Below are 22,024 nucleotides of genomic sequence, written 5' to 3'. Positions count from 1 at the left end.
CAGTTCAAAAATTCTCTTCTTCGAAGGCTTGAGAAGGCAAGTCATCCAATATTGTAGAACGGGACACTACTGATTCTAGCTAGTTTCTTAAGTCTACGGTTATTGTTAAAGATATGAACGATCGTATAAATGATGTGGACTAGAGTTTCCGGATTATTCATGAAATATCTAAACATTATCTGTTTAATTATTTTGTCATGTGTCTTCATTGTTTCCTAGTAGGATGACGAGTTGACTGCGAGGTTAAGAAAAGAGAGGGATAATAAGGAACTCAAACGTGTTTATGATGTTTACTTGGAATACGTTATCAGAAATGGTGCAGCATTCAATTTGGATAATAGGTATATCGTCCGTATCGTTCTTTCTTTTTAACCTATACTGATCATTACTAGTGCTAGTTTTACTTCAATCTTAGCGAGCCAACATTAACCTATGGAATTATCTTAATAGTCAGCGAGAGAAGTTGATAAACGCACGCAGAATTGCTTCTGTTTTGTATGAAGTTCTTAAGGCAAACGACACAACTGGTGCTTACGCAGCAGCCCCAGAAAGTATACTATTAAAATGGGATGAGGAGACTGGTGAACTACTTGTCGAAAAATCCGAGTTGATAGATGAGAACTGCAAAGCCCTGGACGAAGAGACACAAATTCACATGTCTCAAGGCGATGACATAAATGCCATTCACAAAGAGTTAACAACACATTTGAGATGTTAAAAAACATTTGAGATGTTACCTAACTATTTAAAATATTTTTTGAGGGTTTTTAGGAAGTTCAAATAAAGGAAGACAGAAGGTTTGCAAATGGGTCAATGGGGGACGGTGTCAGACCGAGTTCCGCAGTTCCATCTTTGTTAGATGAAGATAAATATCTTGAGACACAAGACAAGTTGAACAAGGTGGAGAAGAAGATTGAGGAGATGGAGCTGAAACTCAAGGATGTCGACTTCTGGACTAACATGATGCAAAACATGTTTCCAGACCAAGTACCTCCGTCCATGAGAGCGAACCAAACCGAAAACAACAAACAACAATAAACAAAGCCAATAAAATTTTATTTTCTATCTTGTTTTTTCTTTCTTTTAATGTTTGTAAGACAATAAATATTAAAATTCAGTTTAAAATATGTTTCCGATATTCATATAATTTAAGAATTTGAATTCTGTTTACGAATTGCAATTGCATTAGAGTTTGAGTTGATTGGAAAAAAGTGGTGGTGGACACATGGAGTGTTTGAGTGACATTATACTAGTATATATTTCGAATAGGAATTTTGAATAACCGGAACAACAACACACTTTTGGATGTACTCATTGGCCATCAGGTTTGGGACTTTGAACGCGAAACGGCAAAAGTTTGATTTGATGAAAGTAGATCAGAAATCAACGAGAACCTGGTTTAGGTTTTACTTGGGGGTTTTAGGTCGTAGTTGTCGGTGACAAAACTACCCTTAATCACACAATTCACTACTGGTCTAACTAGTCTATACATTAGACTAAAATCGACTATCCTTAATCTCATGTTTTTATAATTTGATTATGATAAATTTAACAAAACAAAATGGTTTGATTTGGATAGCCAATTTATTTGTATCGTCTTTTGGTACGTGTATAATGACAAAGAAATAGTTACATATGCACGTCAAGTATATGCTTTACATTCCATTTAAATAAGATTTGGCTCCTTTTTACTACACTCAACAGAGTTTTTTTTTTTTTACTTTTCCCATGCACGTCGTTTTAAAGTGTAAAATATTGCTTGGAAAACCACATTCTCTAGTACAAATTTAGTAACAAGAGTATTTTCTTTCCCCCCCTCCAATAAAAGTACATATGCCAAATGTCAGTTTCACTTTAACACTTTAGTTTAATAGTCTCTAATTTGTTTGTTTTGGAGAAAAAGAGCTTACTTAGTTCATTGACAAAAAATATGCCATGGAAACTCACCTCGTTAAGTTATTGCCGCTTTATATAATGGAACCTTTCCGTCTCCACCTACTTATCCAATCCAACCAAAACCATAGAACAATCAGCTTTTAGTCTCTCAAATGTCTCACGAAATTGTCCCCGTTGATCCCACCGATGTTTTTGTTGATATGGATCCCATCTTCCCCGAAGATTCGCCAACCATCCGCCGGTCCATGAGATCCGTCACTTCTCAGGAACAATATGTGTGGGTACCCTATGACAGCGAGAAGCTTCCCGAGACGTTAGCCTCAGGGATTCAAAGGTTTCTTCGTGTAGCTAACTTGGTTGAGTCTGAAGAACCTCGTGTTGCTTATCTTTGTGAGTTTTACTCTCGTCTTCTCTAATGTTTTAAGGTCAATTTGTTACTATTTTTGAATCTTCTCTTTGTTTTATTTTCTTGGCGCTTTCTTGTTTGAAGACTCTCATTATTTCCATTTGTCGCAGGTCGTTTTTATACGTTTGAGGTAGCTCACCGAATTGATGCCAGGTCCTCTGGAAGAGGTGTAAGACAGTTCAAAACTTCTCTTCTTCGAAGGCTTGAGAAGGCAAGTGATCCAATATAGTTGAACCGGAGACTGATTCTAGCGTAGTTTCGTAAGCCTATGATTTTTGTTAAAGATATATATATATATGACCGATCGTGTAAATAATGATGTGGCCTAGCTAGTTTCCGGATAATTAGTTAAATTTCTAAACACCATCTGATTAATTATATATTTTGTTGTTGATCTTTATTGTTTCCTTGTAGGATGACGAGTTAACTATGAGAATAAGAAAGGATAGGAATGATATTAAGGAACTCAAACGTGTTTATGATGCTTACTTGGAATACATTATCACACATGGTCATTTGGATAACAGGTATCGTCCATCTTTCTTTAATCTACTGATAACTATTGCTAGTTTTAGTTCAATCTCAGCGAGCCAACATTATTAACCTATATATGGAATTTTATCTTAACAGTCAGCCAGAGAAGTTGATAAACGCACGCACAGTTGCGTCCGTTTTGTATGAAGTTCTCAAGGCAGCCGACACTAGTGGCGCTTACGTCTCACTCTCAGCCCCGGAAAGTATACTATTAAACCGGGATGAGGAGACTGGTGAACTACATGACATGGTCATCTCAATAGAGGAAGAGGAAACCCACAAGAGAATTTTGGATGAGACCTTTGTCGACGAAAAAGCCCTGAAGGATGATAGACAAACTCACTTGTCTCAAGGCGATGACTCCATCCAGTCAAACCATCTCACCCAAACTGACATAAATGCCATCCACAAAGAGGTAACAACACATTTGAGATGCTAAAAAATTATTTATTTGTAACAATAACTTTATAAGCATATTATCTAACTGTTTTGAATATTTTTTGAGGGTTTTCTAGGAAGTTCAAATAAAGGAAGACAGAAGGTTTGCAAATGGGTCAATGGTGGACGGTGTCAGACCGAGTTCCGCAGTTCCATCTTTGTCAAACGAAGATAAATATCTTGAGACACAAGAAAAATTGAACAAGGTGGAGAAGAAGATTAAGGAGATGGAGCTGAAACTCAAGGATGTCGACTTCTGGACTAACATGATGCAAAACATGTTTCCAGACCAAGTACCTCCGTCCATGAGAGCGAACCAAACCGAGAACAACAAACAACANTCAGACCGAGTTCCGCAGTTCCATATTTGTCAAACGAAGATAAATATCTTGAGACACAAGAAAAGTTGAACAAGGTGGAGAAGAAGATTGAGGAGATGGAGCTGAAACTCAAGGATGTCGACTTCTGGACTAACATGATGCAAAACATGTTTCCAGACCAAGTACCTCCGTCCATGAGAGCGAACCAAACCGAGAACAACAAACAACAGTAAACAAAGCCAATAAATTTTATTTTCTATCTTGGTTTTTTTAAACTGTTTGTAAGACAATAAATATTAAAATTCATTTTAAAAATATGTTTCAGATATTCATATAATTTACGAATTTTAATTCTGTTTACGAATTGCAGTTGAATGAGAGTTTGAGTTGATTGGAAAAAAAAAAGTGGTGGTGGGACACATGGAGTGTTTGAGTGACATTATATTAGTGTATATTTCGAATAGGCATTTTGAATAACCGGAACAACAACAGACTTTTGGATGCACTCATTGGCCATCAGGTTTGGGGCTTTGAACGCGAAACGGCAAAAGTTTGATTTGATGAAAGTAGATCAGAAATCAACGAGAGCCTGGTTTTACTTGGGGGTTTTAGATCGTAGTTGTCGGTGATTAGTTAGCGATATTGTTTTGGGCCTGTGACTCTCGCATTCACCATTTATTGTTTTGGGTCTACGACTCTCGCATCCACAATTCTTCAAGAGGGGAACCCATATTATATACGGTACGTAACAGAATAGAGCAGAAGCTTTCTTGTTCTGAACTGAAGAGAAAAAAAACAAACAGGGAGTTTAAGACAGAGAAGTGAACTATTCTTGGTATATTGCAGCTGGTGTTGTACTGTTACTACCACAGGAATTCCAAAGCAGAGGAAACAAAAGAGCCTTTGACTGTTTCTTACGTGTGAAATTAGCACAAAGATGCAAATCTAATGTGGGCGGAAATACAGAGGGTACTCTCCACATTAGCCATCAAGGTAATAGCTGCTTTGTACGCAAAACGGCAAAAGTTTGATTTGATGACTTTCGCTGATTAGAATCAACGAGTTACGTGACCGTTTTAGATCTTATAGTTTACGGTGATTAGCTATATGCCATGTTTAGTTATTGTTTTGGGCCTACGACTCTCGCATTCACAATTCTTCCAAAGGGAAGCCCAACATTTATTTTACACCAACATTTGTTTTACATACAGTATGCATGTGATAAAAGAAACGACATTTTCAAGCAACGTTATACTATCAATTCTGATCCACATACATGTGAGTAACACATGCGGTTTCTCCCCTTTTGTAATAATTGTTAACAAATTGCGAGATACAATATATGCACGTTTACCAATTAACAGTTAGTTGTTGATGTTTACATGATGTGATCCATTGATTTATGTCTCTCAAACTTTTTAATTCATCATAACTTGTGATTGTGAGCTTTTAATTTTGACAAGGGATGGTTGGTTATAATTATCATCTAGACAAATAACAAAAGTAGACTACAGTTCATTACTTTTTTCCGTGTTATTAAATTATGAGCATTTTTTTTTTTTTTTTTCATCCTTGAAAAATATTGCTAACCCACCCCTAGAACCAAGGGGGTCAACTGTATACAAATTATTATAGCCAAACTTCTTTTGAAATTTTTGTAAATAAGAAAAACATTTTTTAGTTTCTGATAAAAATAAAATATCAGGCTTATGCTGCTTCCACAAATCTCCTAAATATCCTTCTGTCAGATCCGCACCAATGCCCTGACAGTTCCAACTCATGATCTTCACGTTTGAGCCGGCGGTTTCGGGAGAGCCACCATCCCTTTCTTCAGTTTGCGGGTTCCTCCTCCCATATTACCACCCTCGGACTTCTTCTCATTGGACCTGGTAATCCCTTTCTGCTTACTAGCCTCACCTGCAGATTTCAACAAAAAGGCTTTAGCTAACAGCCGTTTACCCGGCGATGCAATAGCTACAGCATGACGGGTCCCCCTCCTGCCTCTTTTAGAACCATAGGAACCAACCCTCTTAGCATTTATAACCTTAGTATTCCCCAAATCTATAGCTTTCATTGCCCGATTAACATACCCCAATCCCTCATCAATGGAAGAAGAGATAGAATTAGTACCTTGTGGACCTTCAACACCTTGTGGAGCCTCATCCTCCTCCTCGGACTCACCCTTCTCGGTATCCGTATGAACCTCTCCACCAGTAGCAACTGAATCCTCAACCAATCCCGAAGCGTCACCCTCCTGGTATTCCCCATCCTCGAGAAGATCATCAGAGCTCACCGAAAACCCTGCACCATTATCACCAGCATTCATACCATTAACATCCTCCATGAGTGAGTCCTTCTCCTTATCCACCATGTCATCAACCGAAGGGATGACTCAATCGAGAACATTTTCAGGCTGCGGAACCTGTTTCTTCTTCGCCTGATAGAGAGGCTTCGGCCAGGCAGGACCACTCCCCTTTCTAGGGTGATGAGTGCGAGACTGATGGACCATGGAAGCACCGTGACCCTCTCTTGCCTCTACATGTTTCCCATAACTCCTATACTGACCCACGTCTCCTTGATTAGTAGCCTGGAATCGAAATCCATTTTTTGAACTCTCACCAAGACGCACCTGCTGTTGATCCCTTTCTCGATTAAACTCTGAGTTAAAATCAAGAGCTCTCTTAGCAAATTTTCTTGGCTTTTCCCAACTCCCCTCAAATTGTTGAACAGACGGTTTTAGCAATGAAGGATTCCACGGACCACCCCTCTTATCCACACCTTCACCCTGACCACGATTCCCTTCACCCTTACTCAACTCGGGACAGAACTTCTGATCATGAGTGAGCCTATAGCAATGAGTACAAAAACCGATCAGCTTCTCATACTCTAGCGAGACCACCACCTCATCTCCAGTGTTAAACGGGACCACCAGGTGGAAAATGAGAGGATTAAAGCCATTGATAGTCACAAAAAGACTACCAGTTTCCTCATCGACATCACGAAGTATCCCAATCTTTTTCCCTATAGCTTGAAGAGTTGCAGTCTCCCAGAAATGCATAGGGATCCCAGTAGCTTTCACCCAGAAGTTAATAGCAGAGGGATAAGTGTTTGAAATGATAGGTTCCCATCGAACCAAGGCTAACATCCAATTATCGAAGTGGTAAGGACCATTCCTTAACACACCCTGAAGATCTTCCTCTGTTTCAAAATTAAATTGAAACGTATCCTGACCCAAATCCGCACCTTCAACCCTCTCTTCTAGCTTCCAAATTTTTGGCAAATTAGCCACCAGGGACTCCATTCTCTGAACCGTAGGATTCATCAACCTCCCAATGAGGGTTAAAGAAAACTGTTGAATACGATGTGCCATCACAGAGTCGGAGATTTTCACTGTCTCTGTTCGAACCATTGTTGCCTTTCCTTTGTTGAGGTTCAGTTGAGCCATGATAATCCTACCAGAAAACGGAACACAAAGAGAAGCCTTTGATGAAAACGAAGCACTACAGAGTAACAACCCGAAAATGTAGAAAAAGCTGTTGAAAGTACTCAGAAAGAATGAAGAAAACAAGATGATGAGAGTAAGCACGACACGGATCCATATAAATATTGATAAACCAGAATCCGCGCTTTCAATCTCCATTAGACATCGAATCCTTGAGCAACTAATCCGATCACTAAACAAGAGTAAACCGAATATTTGCTTACCCGAAGCTTCCTGAAACCAGAATCCCCACTTTCCATATCTAAAACCAACTCGCCCAAAACAATCACAAACAAATTCCATAGATAACAGATCACCAGTCAAGGAAATCGGATCTTTCATAATCTGGGAAATCCGCCAAACTCCCAATGTAGATCCCTGGAAATCGAGATCCCTCTTTCTCCAAATCCCAAATTTCTGATTCCCCCGATACTGATCCATCACTGCATCCGACAGTAGGGATCGTATACTCCCAGCCTCATAATCCAAAAAACCAAAAGGAAACCACCATAAACCATCACGAGATCCGCCGTCAAGAAACATTCAAATCGCAAACCTAATCGGCATCTTTTGGAAAAAATAATATTATTATAGTATTTTATTATGAGCATTTTTAAAAGGGCGAATTTGCACCATAACCAAAACAAAAAAATCAACAAAGAATATAGCCAACTAACATTAAAAATTAAGAGAGTAACCATGGGCTAATGTAAAATGACAAGAGAAGGGTAATTGTGAGTGACACGCGCATTGTAAAGGAATGTTGGAGGATGTGATGATTTTTTTTTTATTTATCTGATTAAATAATTCATACCCCTTTAAATCTTGATTTCATATATCTTTTTAACATTTGACATAACTTGGATTTTTAAAATCGGATGTTGAAAATTTGAAATGATGAATAGATTTTATAATAAGAATAAGTTATACTAAGAGTCTAGGACTAAAATATATGATCTGTAAGATTCAAACTCAAATATATATATATATGTATATGCAGTGTAAAAAAAAATATTTTTGAATAGTGAATTTTGAAATGAAATGTTATACAAGAAACAAAATGAAATAGTATAGAAAAAATAAAATGGTATGGAACATAAATTTAAACACACACAAAACGCTATACATTAGGCAATACAACAAACACAACCTAATCTACCGTGTTAAACGGTAACCGTAAGAAATAAAACATAGACAATTCAAAAGATGAAATTAAACGCATAATACAAAAAAATGCTATACCCTAAGGAATACAATATAGGCAATCCAAGCAACCATGTCAAACGTTAATCATAAGAGATAAAACATAGACAACTTAAAAGATGAAATTAAACGCATAACAACAAAAAACGCTATACCCTAAGGGATACAACATAGGCAACCCAAGTAACCATGTCAAACCTAAGCAACCATAACAAAAAAAACGCTATACCCTAAGGGATACAATATAGGCAACCCAAAGCAACCATGTCAAACGCAAATCATAAGAGATAAAACATAGACAACTCAAAAGATGAAATTAAACGCATAACAACAAAAAGCGCTATACCCTAAGGGATACAACATAGACAACCCAAACAACCATGTCAAACACTAACCATAAGAGATAAAACCTAAATAACTCTAACGACCAAAATAAACGCACAACAAAAAAAAGTTATACTCTAAAAGATACAACATATGCAAACCACATCAACTGAGTTAAACACTGATAATAAACGATATACTCTATAAATCGTTCATGTATTTATAATTATAATTCAATTTATGTAATTTGAAACTTGAGAAATATATTTTTTTAAAATGGAATAGAATGTTATTGTGCTCTATATATTATGAATATTTTTGTTATTTATTAATTTATGAACTAAATTTTATCTTCCTAATATCTTTAAATCACTGTACAATAAAAATAAAAATCTGTGGTTTTAACTGAGTTTATGAAATCAAAACAGTGTGTTCAGAAATAATTATTGCAAAATATGAAAGAGTAGAAAGAAATAAAATGAGAAAAGATGACAAAGATATACGGCCATATAGAGAGAAAATATATGCATATACAGTTTGCTGGGCGAGTGGAACGGTTAATATGGCAAGAGGTTAGAATTGTCATTATTATATATATTATAGAGTATATGATCTTTTCATGATTAGAGGTTAGCTAGTGAATTATAATTTTTTTCTTGGTTATTGCTGCCAATCTCCTTTATAATAATAAAAGGGAAGTACACAACATTGTTTTGGTAGACTTTATAATTTTAATAAATAATTACAAATAGGTTATACATAAGTTATAAATTAATCCATATATTAATTGTAACAAATAAAACCGAAATCTTAAACGGGATAGTTCATGAATATTCTAAACTTTATTTTCGAAAGATCACGTATATGGTTCCAAATATCTAGAATCACAATAATACCAATTTATTTTCACAGATTTTATTGATAAACCACATCAATAAAAAAATTATGAAAGGATAAAATATACTCTCAATCATAAAAAAAAAATCTCGCTAATTTAACAAGATCGTGATCTTCAGGATTTTATTCTATTTATTAAAAATTAAACCTTAATGCTAGAGCACGGGTTAAAATTCCTTTTATTTATATTATATTTTTAGAATAAATATAATTTATATGATTGATTTTAAAAGTTTTAAAGTCCTAATCTAGCATTAATCGTGATCTTCAGGATCATATTTTATTCTAAAATTATAATATAAATAAAATAAATTTTAACCCGTGCATTAGCACGGATCTTAATCTAATCTAGTTTCCCTTTTTAAAAACCAAGACATGCATCGAGGGCGGAAAAAAAAATTATAACAAATTGCAAAAGTCTCCTAATGACTTTTCTTTTGCTTAATTCACGTGTTTTTCTGGTTGATCCAGTTGATATTTCTAAGTAAACGTTATTATAGAAGTACTCACCGGAAATCTGAATCGTATAATTTTCTGAAAACTGGATAAGCTTAACCACTTGATTACTCGTGTACATAAATGTTTTGCATAGGTTACCGATAGTGACTACATAAGGGCTCTATTTTAATTTGATTGCAAATAAAGGAGTATACTTAAAAACTAATCCGCGTGATGAATAATAAACGTGTCACAACTCACAACATAAAAGTCAAACCTATTGAACACACACATATATATATTTTCGGAAGTTATCGCTGCTATCTAATTTTCAATTATAAATGGTTTGGAATCATTGGTTCACCAATATAAAGTAGCAAAAGAGACACAATACTTGCGTTATTACGTTAATTAGATTTAATGATTGATTGTCCCACGCTTTGTTAAACAGATCGCGTGGCTTCGCATCCTTCGCTTATAACGTAGGTCATCAGTGACATGGCTTAATAAACTATTCAATCAGTATTTTGACTTCAATAATATTGATTAAGAAAAATCTAATGATTTAGTGGGGGTTTTCTAAACAATATACGGTATATTTCTACTTTCTAGTACTCTTTCACAAATAGTGTCATTCTGACATTTTTCACACAAATTAAGAAAATATTGAAATATACATATATGCTCTTATTTAATAGATTATTTTAGTTATAATTAAGAGTAAAATTATGAAATCTAAGATAAAAGATGCATTGAAAATATAAAATAATGTATTGGAATTGTAAAGTGAAACTCTTTGTGAAACAAAGAAAAATCTCCAGAATAACACTCTTTTTGAAACGGAGGGAATATTATTTTATTTCGATCTCATATTCGTATTCACTCGCTTACGTACGCAAGTTATAATTTCACATACCGTCGTCGATGATAAATTCACAGAACGGTAATTGTTCTTAACTGTAATGTTGAGCGCGTCTCGCATGGTTTAGGAACGTGCTGACCAGATGAGATCCTGAAACAATATTGAGATTGTGATGGTTTCCTTGAAAACAAATATGGGAGTTGTTCTCTCGAGGGGTTGCTAATTAATTCTCTATAAGAAAGAAGGAAAAAAAAAAAAAAACCATGCAACTAGTCAAAAACACTGTAGTTTACGTGACTCTCATTGGAGATTTATAAATCTATGCTTAATAATAAAAATGGTATAAAAGTGTGATTTACGTGTTCCACTAGATTTTTTCATCCTCTGTCAGGGTTTAAGATTGTGATGAGTGACTCAGAGCGAGACACATGCATCACAACTCAAGACAGCTTGTTGACGTAGAGAACACACGACCACCAAATTAAATGTTAATTATAATTACTATTATATTCTTCTTCATTTAAAAAAAAAAAAAAACCCTTGTGTGAAAGAATGTCAAACGTAGACCACAAAAAAAGCTCAATCCAAAACGAAAAGAAATGATTGGTCAGCAGACAGCAACTATCAGATAACCAAATGGAAATCTATCGATATCGAAAAATAAATCAAGTTGGGATCCATGTGGACGGTGAGCAATGTTAATTAACTGTCTCTCTTATAGGCATGATTTTTCAAACCTTTGGAGTCTTTTCAAACCTTATACAGTACATTCTAATAAGAACAAAACATTACATTTAATGCATAATCAACGGAGACAATCAGACAAGCAAGTCTATTACTCAAAGATCACGTTTTTGAAAATTACTGATGTATTTTTTTTTTATGTATTTCTTAGTAAATAAATAATATATAATTATATAAATTTATTTTTCTGTTCGACCCAGCAAAGTAGATAGTATATAACTTTACGACACTTTTTTGTTTTAATTTATTTTGTAAGATAGTAGAGAGCAGTCGACAAAGCCAAATCTGGACCGCATATATATAGTCGTACAGATTGAGTGTAAAGCTCATTACCTTTTTAAGGGAAGTCTTCTTTTTTGGTTTCAGCTGGGTTCCAGTTTCATTTCTATAAGAAGATATCTCTTAAGACATCTCTCGTCTCTATTAATTCTCTGTTTTGCGTTTTAATCCGTTTTCATAAGAACAGAACAGAAACAGAGCAAGAAACTAAAAAAAAAAAAAACAGAGTTTAAGACAGAGAAGTCTCTCATGGATGTATATACTTTCAATGTTTCTTTATCTCTGTGTAAAGATGTTGCCGGAATCGCAGGTAATCTATATATTTTTATTCACTGCTTTTTTTGTTTCTTTTCTTTTTTTTGGTTTAAAATTTAATTTGGTGAATCTTCAATATTTAAATTCCATTTTTTATATATATAAAATATGTAAGTAGATCTGGCGTAGGTTCCATTCCATTATTGATATCCCCAATTCAGTAGATTTGTTTGGCCAGTTTTGGTCTGTAACTTTCTACTTCTAGGCACTGAAACAACGTTAATAAGTAACAAAATGTTCTCTGATCATTTTTCTTGTGAATTCAAGAACTCTGATTCTTTAGAAACAGAATTGTGATGCAATTTATAAACATGGATATAACAAAACAAAAAAAAACATGGATATAAATTTTTTTTTTTTTTTTTTGAACTAAAGGATATAAATTTTTTTTTCCTATCCGTTATAATATCACTTATCACTGTTTCATTGTTCTTCTGTGTTCAGGCAACATATTTGCATTTGGGCTATTCGTTTCACCAATGTGAGTTCCTCTTTTTCACTTACCAAACTTGCTCATTGGTTGTATCAAACATAAGTTTTCTTATCTATGGACTTCACTGATATCTGTCTTTTTTTTTTCAGGCCAACGTTTAGGAGAATCATGAGGAACAAATCTACAGAGCAATTCTCGGGTTTACCATACATTTACGCTCTCGTAAACTGCTTGATATGCCTTTGGTATGGCACACCTTTCATATCACACAGCAATACTATGCTTATGACTGTGAATTCTGTTGGAGCCACTTTTCAGCTTTGCTACATTATCCTCTTCATCATGCACACAGACAAGAAGAACAAGGTTTCTACTTTTGATTGCCTGACCTTGTATGCTCTCTGCCAAAAAAAAATTGGTGTTTCTTTAGTGACTCTAGCTAATCAACATTTTTTATCATGGCAGATGAAGATGCTTGCTTTGCTTTTTGTGGTGTTTGCTGTGGTTGGATTGATTGTAGCTGGAAGTTTGCAGATACCTGACCAGCTCACACGATGGTACTTTGTCGGGTTCTTGAGCTGCGGTTCTCTTGTCTCGATGTCTGCCTCGCCTTTGTTTGTTATAGTAAGTTCCCAAACAAATGTGAACGAATCTTTTCAAAATGTGTAGGTTTCTTGATTGCCTGTGCCTGACATGTGTGCTCTTTGCAGAACCTAGTGATTCGGACTAAGAGCGTTGAGTTCATGCCTTTTTATCTCTCTCTATCGACTTTCTTGATGAGTGCTTCCTTCTTACTTTACGGGTTATTCAACAGTGACGCCTTTGTTTATGTAAGTTACTCTACAATAGTTGCTTTTACAATCTGTGTTTTTCTCATTAGAGTACTAACAAAATTTCTTGTTTTTTTTCTCAACTCAGATACCAAATGGAATAGGAACTATTCTTGGTATAGTGCAGCTGGCTTTGTACTGTTACTACCACAGGAATTCTATAGCAGAAGAAACAAAAGAGCCTCTGATTGTATCTTATGTGTGAAATTAGCACAAACACTGAGGGGAAAAAAAAACACCTCAGGAAATGTGGTGACATACAGATTCTTTGTTTGTTATTGTTGTTGTCTACTTTGTATAGCTTCTTGTAACCATCGCGGCTTTCGTTCTCTCATGGCGTGAAGATGTTTATCCTCTCGTGCTTCTCGTCATGATCCAAGGGTGGAGTTTGTTTTCCAGTTTTGATGGCTCTAATAAATTGCTGAAGATTATCTGAAGACAAATGACAGATTCACTAGTGTGGGTTTTTATTTGTTTGTGTGATGCAAATCTACATGGTGGGATCGATTTGAAGAACTAGGTTCATATACTGTTTGCTTTTCTTTTTATTTTTTTGTAGAAATTCTATTTGTTTGTGCATAAGATTTTGTTTATTTGAGATGTAATCATTGGTGGGTTGATTTGAAGAGCGAGTGTCCATATATTGTTTGTTTGGTGAATATTATTCCATTTCATAAGAACTCTTCTTTCTTTGTCCACACCAAGCAATCAATAATACAAATACACAAATTTGCTAGCAAATCTTTTGTTCATAATAAGATTAAGCTACTCTTTGTCTCTCTAATAAGCAAACAAGAACACAAGAAAGGAAAGAACATTTGCATCTACATCATATAGGACATTGTTTTCAGAAACATATTTCTTCCGCACTCATAATCTGACCTTTCATCGGGGTTTTAACCTGTAGTACACGAAACTTTCAAGAGACTTCCTTGCAGGGAAAACCATTGTTACAGCAAATCTCTCAGAGTTGTTCTTACCATAGAGCTCTGTTTTACCTACAAAACAACAATGGCAAGAACTTAGTTATAACAGAAAAATTTGTCGTTAAATCTAAAGGAGTAAACTAACACTCACTTGTTCTTGAAGTTGAGGATGATGACGAGGAAGGCCACATTCATCATACAATATAAGACCGCTAAACCGCGGTAATTCACATTTCTCACCCATCAGAATCGGTCGCTTCCAAACCGGATCAACCGCATTAAGACTCCTTTCTTTAGCTGCAAGCAATGGAGGCGGCCTTAGCGTTTCTATCTCCATCCACTTGGCTCCAGAGCTCCAACAAAACGAACCCATCAATGTTCTCTTCACTTTACTCCACTTACATTCTCTCTTTTCCTCCATAGCTCTCGATACAACCGCTGCTTCGAACGCCCACTCCGCGTCTGCTACTTGCTTCCCTCGAGAATTGCGGTTAAGAAACGCTGCGGCTATGCAGAGTAGCGTTACTGCAGCCGCTGTTCCGACCAAGATCACAACTGCTTCTTTGGTTGTTAGATTCAGTTTCTCCTCCAACTTCCACAAGGCTTCCATTGTTTGCTAAATTTAGGGTCTTTTTTAGGGGTCTATCTGTAGTAAGAGCAGCAAAGTATATAGGTGAAAATGGTGAGCTTCATGTGAATACCACCGTTATTCATCATTATGATATATTATATATAACCCATCAATCAAAACTTTCGTCTCTCTCACCTTGACGATTCATTGTGTTTTGAGTATTGATGTCATTGTGGTATTAAATTCATCCGTTGTAGTCTACGTAACGGACACTAAACAAAGTTATTGCTGCCTACAAAGAAAATTAAATATAACATTTGTCATTGTAGTCGTATGATTGTTACGTTTTGTATGATTGTAAGGTTTTGGAAAGTTGTGTAAACCTTACGTATCATTTTAAGTTGAGAGTCGACTAGCTTAAAAAATGAAATAATTTTTGACGATTTGACGGTTAATTAAATGATTTGTTATAGGAGTATATCTTATGGGAATCTTATATTCACGGTATAGCTAGTGGGGACAGAAGGTGTTTATGACATCACGAGCCACATAACGTTGTCTATTCATGTTCTTGTTGGTGTGTGGACCTATTGGACCTGTCATGGTGCCACCAATTAAAGACGAGAAGTGGAGTAAATTGTAAAAAACCGAAATAATTGGGTAGTATTGATAAAAAGGTAAACATCACAGAGAAATACTGTAAATCCGGAAAATATCAAGGACTAGTTCTGAAAATAACTATTATTAAGCGAACGAACCTCCGCTTTATCAATTTCCGGCGAATTGGAAATTTTGAAGGTTTTTGATTTCTTCAGAGCAAATCGGAGTTGTTACAGTTGAGGGAACGCTCTAAGTTGATCGATCCTCAATTTGATAAACAAGGCGTTATCTCAGGAACCCTAATTTGTTTTTGTTCATCGTCGAAGGTCAGTGCGTGATTCTGAGTTTGTAAACCTTTTCGTTCTCGAATTTGTTGCTTGACTATGTAAACGAACACCGTTCCAGGAATTGAGATTATAGTTTTGAAACGTTCTGGTTTAAACGATTAAGGTAATGTCTGGAAGAAATCGTGGACCTCCTCCACCTTCGATGAAAGGTGGCTCTTACAGTGGCTTACAACCTCCGGTTCATCAACAACCGCCTTTCGTTAGAGGCTTAGGAGGAGGAGGAGGAGGACCAGTGCCTCCTCCTCCTCATCCTTCTATGATTGATGATGGTAGGGAAGCTCAGTTTAGAGTTGATGCAAGAGGTCTTCCTCCACAGTTTTCAATCATGGAGGATCGTCTCGCTGCTCAGAACCAAGATGTTCAGGGTTTACTTGCTGATAACCAGACGGTTGCTGCTATTCATGTGGCGTTGAATCAAGAACTTGAAGTTGCTCAGCATGAGTTGCAGAGAATTATGCATTACATTGATTCATTGAGAGCTGAGGAAGAGATCATGATGAGGGAGATGTATGATAAATCTATGCGGTCTGAGATGGAACTGCGTGAGGTTGATGCTATGCGAGGTGAGATTCAGAAGATTCGGGTGGATATTAAAGAGTTGACTTCTGGTAGGCAAGAACTTAACAGCCAGGTTCATGTGATGACTCAAGATTTGGCTAGACTTACATCAGATTTGCAGCAGATACCAACACTAACTGCAGAAATTGAGAACACAAAGCAAGAGTTGCAAAGAGCAAGGTTAGACCAGTTTTCGTTTTTAAGATTTGCCTTTGTGTTCATCTGGATGTTAGTATGTTGATGCTGTGATTTCTGTTTTGTAGAGCGGCTATTGATTATGAGAAGAAAGGATATGCGGAAAATTACGAGCACGGCAAAATTATGGAGCATAAATTAGTTGCAATGGCTCGGGAACTGGAGAAGCTTCGAGCAGAGATTGCTAACTCAGAGTCGAGGGCTCATGCAACTGGCCCTGTTGGGAATCCTGGTATCATAATCTTTAATAATCACAAACCTTTAAAATTAGTCATCACAGTGCCTATTCAATGCACAAGTAATAGGTGAAAATAATTACTAGGAATATACAGTGGAGCTACAGTTGAATGCATGTGCCGATGTTAAGCAAAAACATGTTTTTTGACCAGGTGGAGTTGCTTATGGTGGTGGCTATGGGAATCCTGAGGCTGGGTATCCTGTGAATCCTTATCAACCCAACTATGTCATGAATCCAGTAAGTTAAAGAAAGCTTTTATCTCTTTTTACTAAGTAGATCAGTAGATGATATGTCTGAACTCACCATAGTTCTGTCTAGACAGTTTCACACTAAGTGTTTGAACTTTGAATCTTGGACATGAACCGGAACTTCAGTAGCCAATAGTACAGCCTAAAGTTTGAACAAGTCAATCTAGTGTGAAGAGAACAGAGAACTGGATCAATCTATTTGTTAGACGAATCTCGAGTCAACAATGTGAGCTGTGTAGTCGATGAAACCTGTGACAGAATATGTTACTGAAACAACAACTATCTTCACATATCTCATGGTCTTGTAGTTTTAGGTGCATACATTTATTATACACATCTAAAGTAATGTTGATGACAATGCTGGTTCAGGCACAAGCAGGCGTTGTTGGCTATTATCCTCCTCCTTACGGACCACCGCAGGCTGCGTGGGCTGGTGGCTACGATCCGCAGCAACACCAACAGCAGCCACAAGGACAACAAGGACAACAAGGACAACAAGGACATCGATGATAAATTCGTCCATTTTTCCAGCAACTCTCATGAAATTTCTTTTTGTAAGTTTACTCTGATTATTGAGGATGATGCATATAAATTGCAAGTGATAATGAACAAGCAGCAAATACAGCGTTGTTAGTTAAGAAAAAACATAAAAGCCCAATACAGTTTTATAAAAAGAATAAGCCCAGCAACATCTAAAACAGGCCGAGTTAAGACCCATAAGAAATCTCACCTCCCTCTACCCTCGCACGCTCTTATAAAAAAACAATTGGCGGGTAATTCTAAATTTTTATAATTTCGGTTTTGGGTGAAACGAAAAAGAAAGAAGAAAATTTTAAAAAACAGAACCAATTTCAGAAATTTGGCGCACAGATAAACAATTGGCGGGCAAATATCATTTTCGTTTTGCCTTTAATTCATCGGAGATCTAACGACTGTTCATTCATTCATTCAGACACAGACACACAGATCTGAAACTAGAAGCCATGGATGCTGCTGCTCAGTATCAAGATCTACCTCCTCTCAAAAGATACAGACTGATACAGCGAGATCTCGAAGCTGCGCAACAGAACCAACCAGAGGCGAAGTCGTCGTTGCAGTTGCCGGCCAAGAAGAGAAAGCAGACTCGTGTCGACTACGACGAAGACACCGAGAACTCTAACCCTACCTATCATTGTCTTCCGGCGAAGAAAAGGATCTGGGCGGTTGATCCTGATCTGCTCTCCGGTAACCCCTTTTCGTCTTTTGATCTGAATATTGAGTATAAGCCTTCTGTTGAGGAGAGTTCAGTTGAGAAAAAGTCAACTCTAGTTGTTGAATCGAGTCTAGAGGTAGAAGAAGGTGATGATGATAAAGAGAATATAGATCCTCTAGGGAATGTAAAAGTATTGGATCTAGAAGGTAGAGAAGAAGTAGTAGAAGATGAAGATGGGATTATGTGTGCTGTTTGTCAAAGTACAGATGGTGATCCAACGAATCCAATTGTGTTCTGTGATGGTTGTGATTTGATGGTTCATGCTTCTTGTTATGGGAATCCTCTTGTTAAGGCTATACCAGAAGGTGATTGGTTTTGTAGTCAGTGTATGTCTTCGAAGAAGAATCGAGAGAAGGTTTTGTCTTGCTGTTTGTGTACAACTAAAGGTGGAGCGATGAAACCTACGAATGATGGTCGATGGGCTCACATTACTTGTGCGTTGTTTGTGCCTGAGGTTTACTTTGAGGATCCTGAAGGAAGGGAAGGGATTTGTTGTAGTGAGGTACCGAGTAGGAGATGGAAAGATAGGTGTTATTTGTGTAAGGTTAGGCGTGGGTGTGTTATTGAGTGTTCGGAGATGAGGTGTCAGTTGGCTTTTCATGTTACTTGTGGGTTGAAGGAGGATCTTTGTATTGAGTATCGTGAAGGCAAGAAGACTTGTGGTCTTGTTGTTGGTTTCTGCAATGAGCATACCAAACTATGGGAAAAGGTAATATTTTATATCAAAGTTTCTCTAGTTTGTTTTTGATCTGTTTAGTTGTGTATGTATGTGTAGTGTAGGGCTCAGTTTTTGAATTTGATGATAAGGTTTTGTTTGTCAGCAACAGGAAAGTGGGAAGTTCAAGATTGTTGCTAGAGAAGAAGATAAAAAGTAGGAGAAAGCTCGAGGGCCATGATCACCATGCTTTTGCTTGCAACTCTGAAGCTTCCACTCATGTACTTTTGAATTTTTTTTTCTTCTGATTTTTATTGTTATCTGATAAGTGAGAGTAGCCCTGGTGCTAAATGCTGTCAAAGTTTATGCTATTCTGAAAAAGCTATGTTATGTTTAATCTTTTGGTCAATCTTATTCCATTCTTGTTGTATTTTTAAAGTTTTCAACCACCAATTTTTCAAAGAGGTAGAGCTAGTCTTGATGATAGGCCAGGCCTTGATTCTCTTGTTCCAAAATAAAATACTTGTCTTCTCTCTTTAAAATATCAAATATTTTGTCATTTCTTTGGGAATCAATAATAACACATTAACACCAACCTAAAAAAAAAAAAAAAAAAAGCCAAAAGAAGATTTTTTACATACAACATTACTTATTCAGAAACTCCTCTGACTAGACGCTAATAGTAAAGAAATGGTTTCGTTGGTTTACCCTTAACCGGAACCTCTCTCAATTCAATTCGTACACGTAATCAGAAACAAAACTCTCCGACCATCAGGAACTGAAACAACAAACCAATCAGATTGTCTGAGCTATCTTATAAGTTCACTGCAGGTCGAATTTTTAGGATTACAGAAACCAGTAATCTTACTTTTTTCACGCAGATCTTGCATCCAAAACATCACTTGTGATTCACAAAATGGGGAAAAAGATAGAAATCGAACAGAGGAAGAAGAGATCGATCTTGGAGATTTAGAATTAGAGGAAAAAAAAAATTTGGACCATTTCTCGATTTGTGCGTGTCATCCTTGCGCAGGGGCCATGCTAATCTTCTCTGTATCGTTCCAATTTTATCGGATGTCCCCGAAGGGACAATCATATACTCGACTCTATCCTTACTTAAACACAGCCTCTTTTCTTCAGCTACGCGATGTGGGACAAATTGCTACTGTGTTTAGTTTAAATGGGCCTGTCTGCCTCTCTTCATGGGCCTTTTTCTTTATTATTTCACATCCGTTCGAGCTATTTTCTTATAACACAGAGCTTTTTTATACTAAAATATATAAAAGCTTAATTTCAAATATAATCGTCGGAACAAAAAAAAACAATGACCGTTTTGATTCAACGGATCGAGATTCAATGTCTGTCGGAACTTTAAGGTTGCTCTCACGAAACCCAGATTTATTCGCAGCTACAATAAAGCCTTCTTCTGCTTCAGCTGCATTATTATATTCAACAGTTTCTGTACAAATCGAAGAACACCCGAAGAGATACGAGTACCACAATGTTGCTACATGTATCGCCGCGTTACAACGGTGTGCGCAGCGCAACGATTACGTTTCCGGCGAACAGATCCATGGTTTCATGGTTAGAAAAAGGTTTCTCGAAGATTCTCCACGCGCCGTCACGAGCCTCGTCAACATGTATGCCAAGTGTGGTCTTATGCGGCGTGCGGTGACGGTCTTTGCCGGATCTGAACGCGATGTGTTTGGTTATAACGCTTTGATTTCTGGGTTTGTGGTGAATGGGTTTCCTTTGGATGCGATGGAGATGTATAGAGAAATGAGAGCTAATGGGATTTTGCCTGATAAGTATACGTTTCCTAGTTTGCTTAAAGGAAGCGATGCTATGGAGGTTTATGATGTTAAGAAGGTTCATGGGTTAGCGTTTAAACTTGGGTTTGATTCTGATTGTTATGTTGGGAGTGGTTTGGTTACTTCTTATTCGAAGTTCAAGTCAGTGGAAGATGCTCAGAAAGTGTTCGACGAATTGCCTGAGAGAGATGACAGTGTGCTTTGGAATGCTTTGGTCAATGGTTATTCACAGATTTTTAGATTTGAGGATGCTTTGATAGTCTTTAGTAAAATGCGTGAAGAAGGTGTAGGTCTAAGTAGGCATACGATTACAAGCGTCTTGTCAGGTTTTACTGTGTCAGGGGATCTTGACAACGGTAGGTCAATCCATGGTCTTGCGGTGAAAACGGGATCTGATTCTGATATTGTTGTGTCAAATGCGTTGATTGATATGTATGGAAAGAGTAAGCGGCTAGAAGAGGCAATTAGTATATTTGAAGCAATGGATGAGAGAGATATATTTACTTGGAACTCTGTTTTATGTGTTCATGACTACTCTGGTGATCATGATGGAACCTTGGCTCTTTTCAAAAGGATGCTATGTTCTGGAACCCGACCTGATATTGTTACATTGACAACTGTTCTGCCCACTTGCGGTCGTCTAGCTGCATTGAAGCAAGGCAGAGAGATTCATGGCTACATGATCGTCAATGGACTTCTAAACCGTAATTCCAATACTGAATTCTTCATACATAACTCTTTAATGGATATGTACGTGAAATGTGGGGACTTGAGGGACGCTCGGATGGTTTTCGACTCGATGAGGGTTAAAGACTCTGCTTCTTGGAATATCATGATCAATGGTTATGGTGTACAGAGCTGCGGTGAGTTGGCTTTGGATATGTTTTCCTGCATGTGCAGAGCCGGTGTCAAACCCGATGAAATCACATTCGTTGGGTTACTACAAGCGTGTAGCCACTCAGGCTTTGTGAACGAAGGGAGAAGTTTTTTGGCTCAGATGGAGACAGTATATAACATTATCCCAACAAGTGATCACTACGCTTGTGTAATAGACATGCTTGGCCGTGCAGACAAGCTAGAGGAAGCATATGAGTTAGCAATATCAATACCCGTTTGCGATAATCCTGTAGTCTGGAGGTCAATACTGTCATCTTGTCGTCTTCACGGGAACAATGATCTCGCACTATTGGCAGGAAAGCGGCTAAGTGAGCTCGAGCCAGAGC

At 36.9% G+C, this 22,024-nt stretch overlaps 8 protein-coding genes and 2 long non-coding RNA genes across 15 annotated transcripts in view; 7 read left to right on the top strand and 3 right to left on the bottom strand.

Moving 5' to 3' along the window:
• The window catches only part of LOC104745756 (putative callose synthase 8), a 2,793-nt gene extending 1,638 nt beyond the window's left edge, over positions 1-1,155 (top strand). The window contains exon 5 of the mRNA XM_010467085.2: positions 666-1,155. Within this exon, the coding sequence (XP_010465387.1) occupies positions 666-718 (53 nt within the window). The 3' untranslated portion in view covers positions 719-1,155. The remainder of the gene's footprint in view (positions 1-665) is intronic.
• On the top strand, positions 1,968-3,621 carry LOC104745754 (putative callose synthase 8; the record flags this gene model as incomplete). Its single annotated transcript, XM_010467084.2, has 5 exons — positions 1,968-2,286; positions 2,413-2,513; positions 2,717-2,829; positions 2,933-3,251; positions 3,352-3,621. Coding segments are annotated over exons 1-5 (1,041 nt in total), but the record flags the coding sequence as incomplete, so codon positions are not given.
• LOC104745755 lies at positions 3,622-4,841 on the top strand. Its single transcript, XR_002035480.1, has 2 exons — positions 3,622-3,823; positions 3,965-4,841. It is a non-coding gene; the product is annotated as an uncharacterized LOC104745755 (long non-coding RNA).
• On the bottom strand, positions 5,175-7,717 carry LOC104745753. Of its 2 annotated transcripts, XM_019237040.1 has the most exons (3): positions 7,300-7,717; positions 5,725-7,046; positions 5,175-5,511 (listed from the first exon to the last, which is right to left on the bottom strand). In XM_019237040.1, the coding sequence occupies exon 2, from the start codon at positions 7,037-7,039 to the stop codon at positions 5,987-5,989; it is 1,053 nt and encodes a 350-aa protein (XP_019092585.1). In that variant the 5' UTR covers positions 7,040-7,046; positions 7,300-7,717; the 3' UTR covers positions 5,175-5,511; positions 5,725-5,986. The 2 variants fall into 2 exon arrangements, with proteins under 2 accessions (XP_019092585.1, XP_010465385.1); XM_010467083.2 differs by having other exon boundaries at positions 5,725-7,717.
• On the top strand, positions 11,806-14,026 carry LOC104745752 (bidirectional sugar transporter SWEET2). Its single transcript, XM_010467081.2, has 6 exons — positions 11,806-12,132; positions 12,582-12,618; positions 12,720-12,936; positions 13,036-13,194; positions 13,281-13,400; positions 13,489-14,026. Exons 1-6 carry the CDS (start codon positions 12,072-12,074, stop codon positions 13,603-13,605), a joined length of 711 nt encoding a protein of 236 aa, XP_010465383.1. The 5' UTR covers positions 11,806-12,071; the 3' UTR covers positions 13,606-14,026.
• LOC104745751 lies at positions 14,070-15,079 on the bottom strand. The gene is made up of 2 exons (XM_010467079.2): positions 14,478-15,079; positions 14,070-14,398 (listed from the first exon to the last, which is right to left on the bottom strand). Exons 1-2 carry the CDS (start codon positions 14,934-14,936, stop codon positions 14,351-14,353), a joined length of 507 nt encoding a protein of 168 aa, XP_010465381.1. The 5' UTR covers positions 14,937-15,079; the 3' UTR covers positions 14,070-14,350.
• Positions 15,656-18,109, top strand: LOC104745748 (protein FLX-like 1). 4 transcript variants are annotated; one of them, XM_010467075.2, is made up of 5 exons: positions 15,656-15,823; positions 15,948-16,582; positions 16,666-16,829; positions 16,987-17,072; positions 17,453-17,703. In XM_010467075.2, exons 2-5 carry the CDS (start codon positions 15,951-15,953, stop codon positions 17,591-17,593), a joined length of 1,023 nt encoding a protein of 340 aa, XP_010465377.1. In that variant the 5' UTR covers positions 15,656-15,823; positions 15,948-15,950; the 3' UTR covers positions 17,594-17,703. The 4 variants fall into 4 exon arrangements, with proteins under 4 accessions (XP_010465377.1, XP_010465375.1, XP_010465376.1 ...); XM_010467073.2 differs by adding an exon at positions 18,036-18,109 and having other exon boundaries at positions 15,661-16,582; positions 17,453-17,637; XM_010467074.2 differs by having other exon boundaries at positions 15,661-15,823; positions 15,903-16,582.
• LOC104745749 (protein Jade-1-like) lies at positions 18,045-19,420 on the top strand. Of its 2 annotated transcripts, none has more exons than XM_019237053.1 (2): positions 18,045-19,044; positions 19,163-19,420. In XM_019237053.1, the coding sequence occupies exons 1-2, from the start codon at positions 18,067-18,069 to the stop codon at positions 19,208-19,210; spliced, it is 1,026 nt and encodes a 341-aa protein (XP_019092598.1). In that variant the 5' UTR covers positions 18,045-18,066; the 3' UTR covers positions 19,211-19,420. The 2 variants fall into 2 exon arrangements, with proteins under 2 accessions (XP_019092598.1, XP_019092597.1); XM_019237052.1 differs by having other exon boundaries at positions 19,157-19,420.
• On the bottom strand, positions 19,612-20,121 carry LOC109129250. The gene is made up of 2 exons (XR_002035478.1): positions 19,859-20,121; positions 19,612-19,768 (listed from the first exon to the last, which is right to left on the bottom strand). It is a non-coding gene; the product is annotated as an uncharacterized LOC109129250 (long non-coding RNA).
• LOC104745747 (pentatricopeptide repeat-containing protein At3g14730) overlaps positions 20,295-22,024 on the top strand; it is a 2,380-nt gene continuing 650 nt past the window's right edge. Inside the window, 2 exon segments of the mRNA XM_010467071.2 lie at positions 20,295-20,345; positions 20,348-21,938. Of these exon segments, the coding sequence (XP_010465373.2) occupies positions 20,315-20,345; positions 20,348-21,938 (1,622 nt within the window). The 5' untranslated portion in view covers positions 20,295-20,314.

Source organism: Camelina sativa, chromosome 15 (genome assembly GCF_000633955.1).
Source record: "Camelina sativa cultivar DH55 chromosome 15, Cs, whole genome shotgun sequence".
Lineage (NCBI taxonomy): Eukaryota > Viridiplantae > Streptophyta > Magnoliopsida > Brassicales > Brassicaceae > Camelina > Camelina sativa.
Note: the sequence above shows the minus strand (reverse complement) of the source record. Positions and strands in the feature narration are given on the sequence as shown.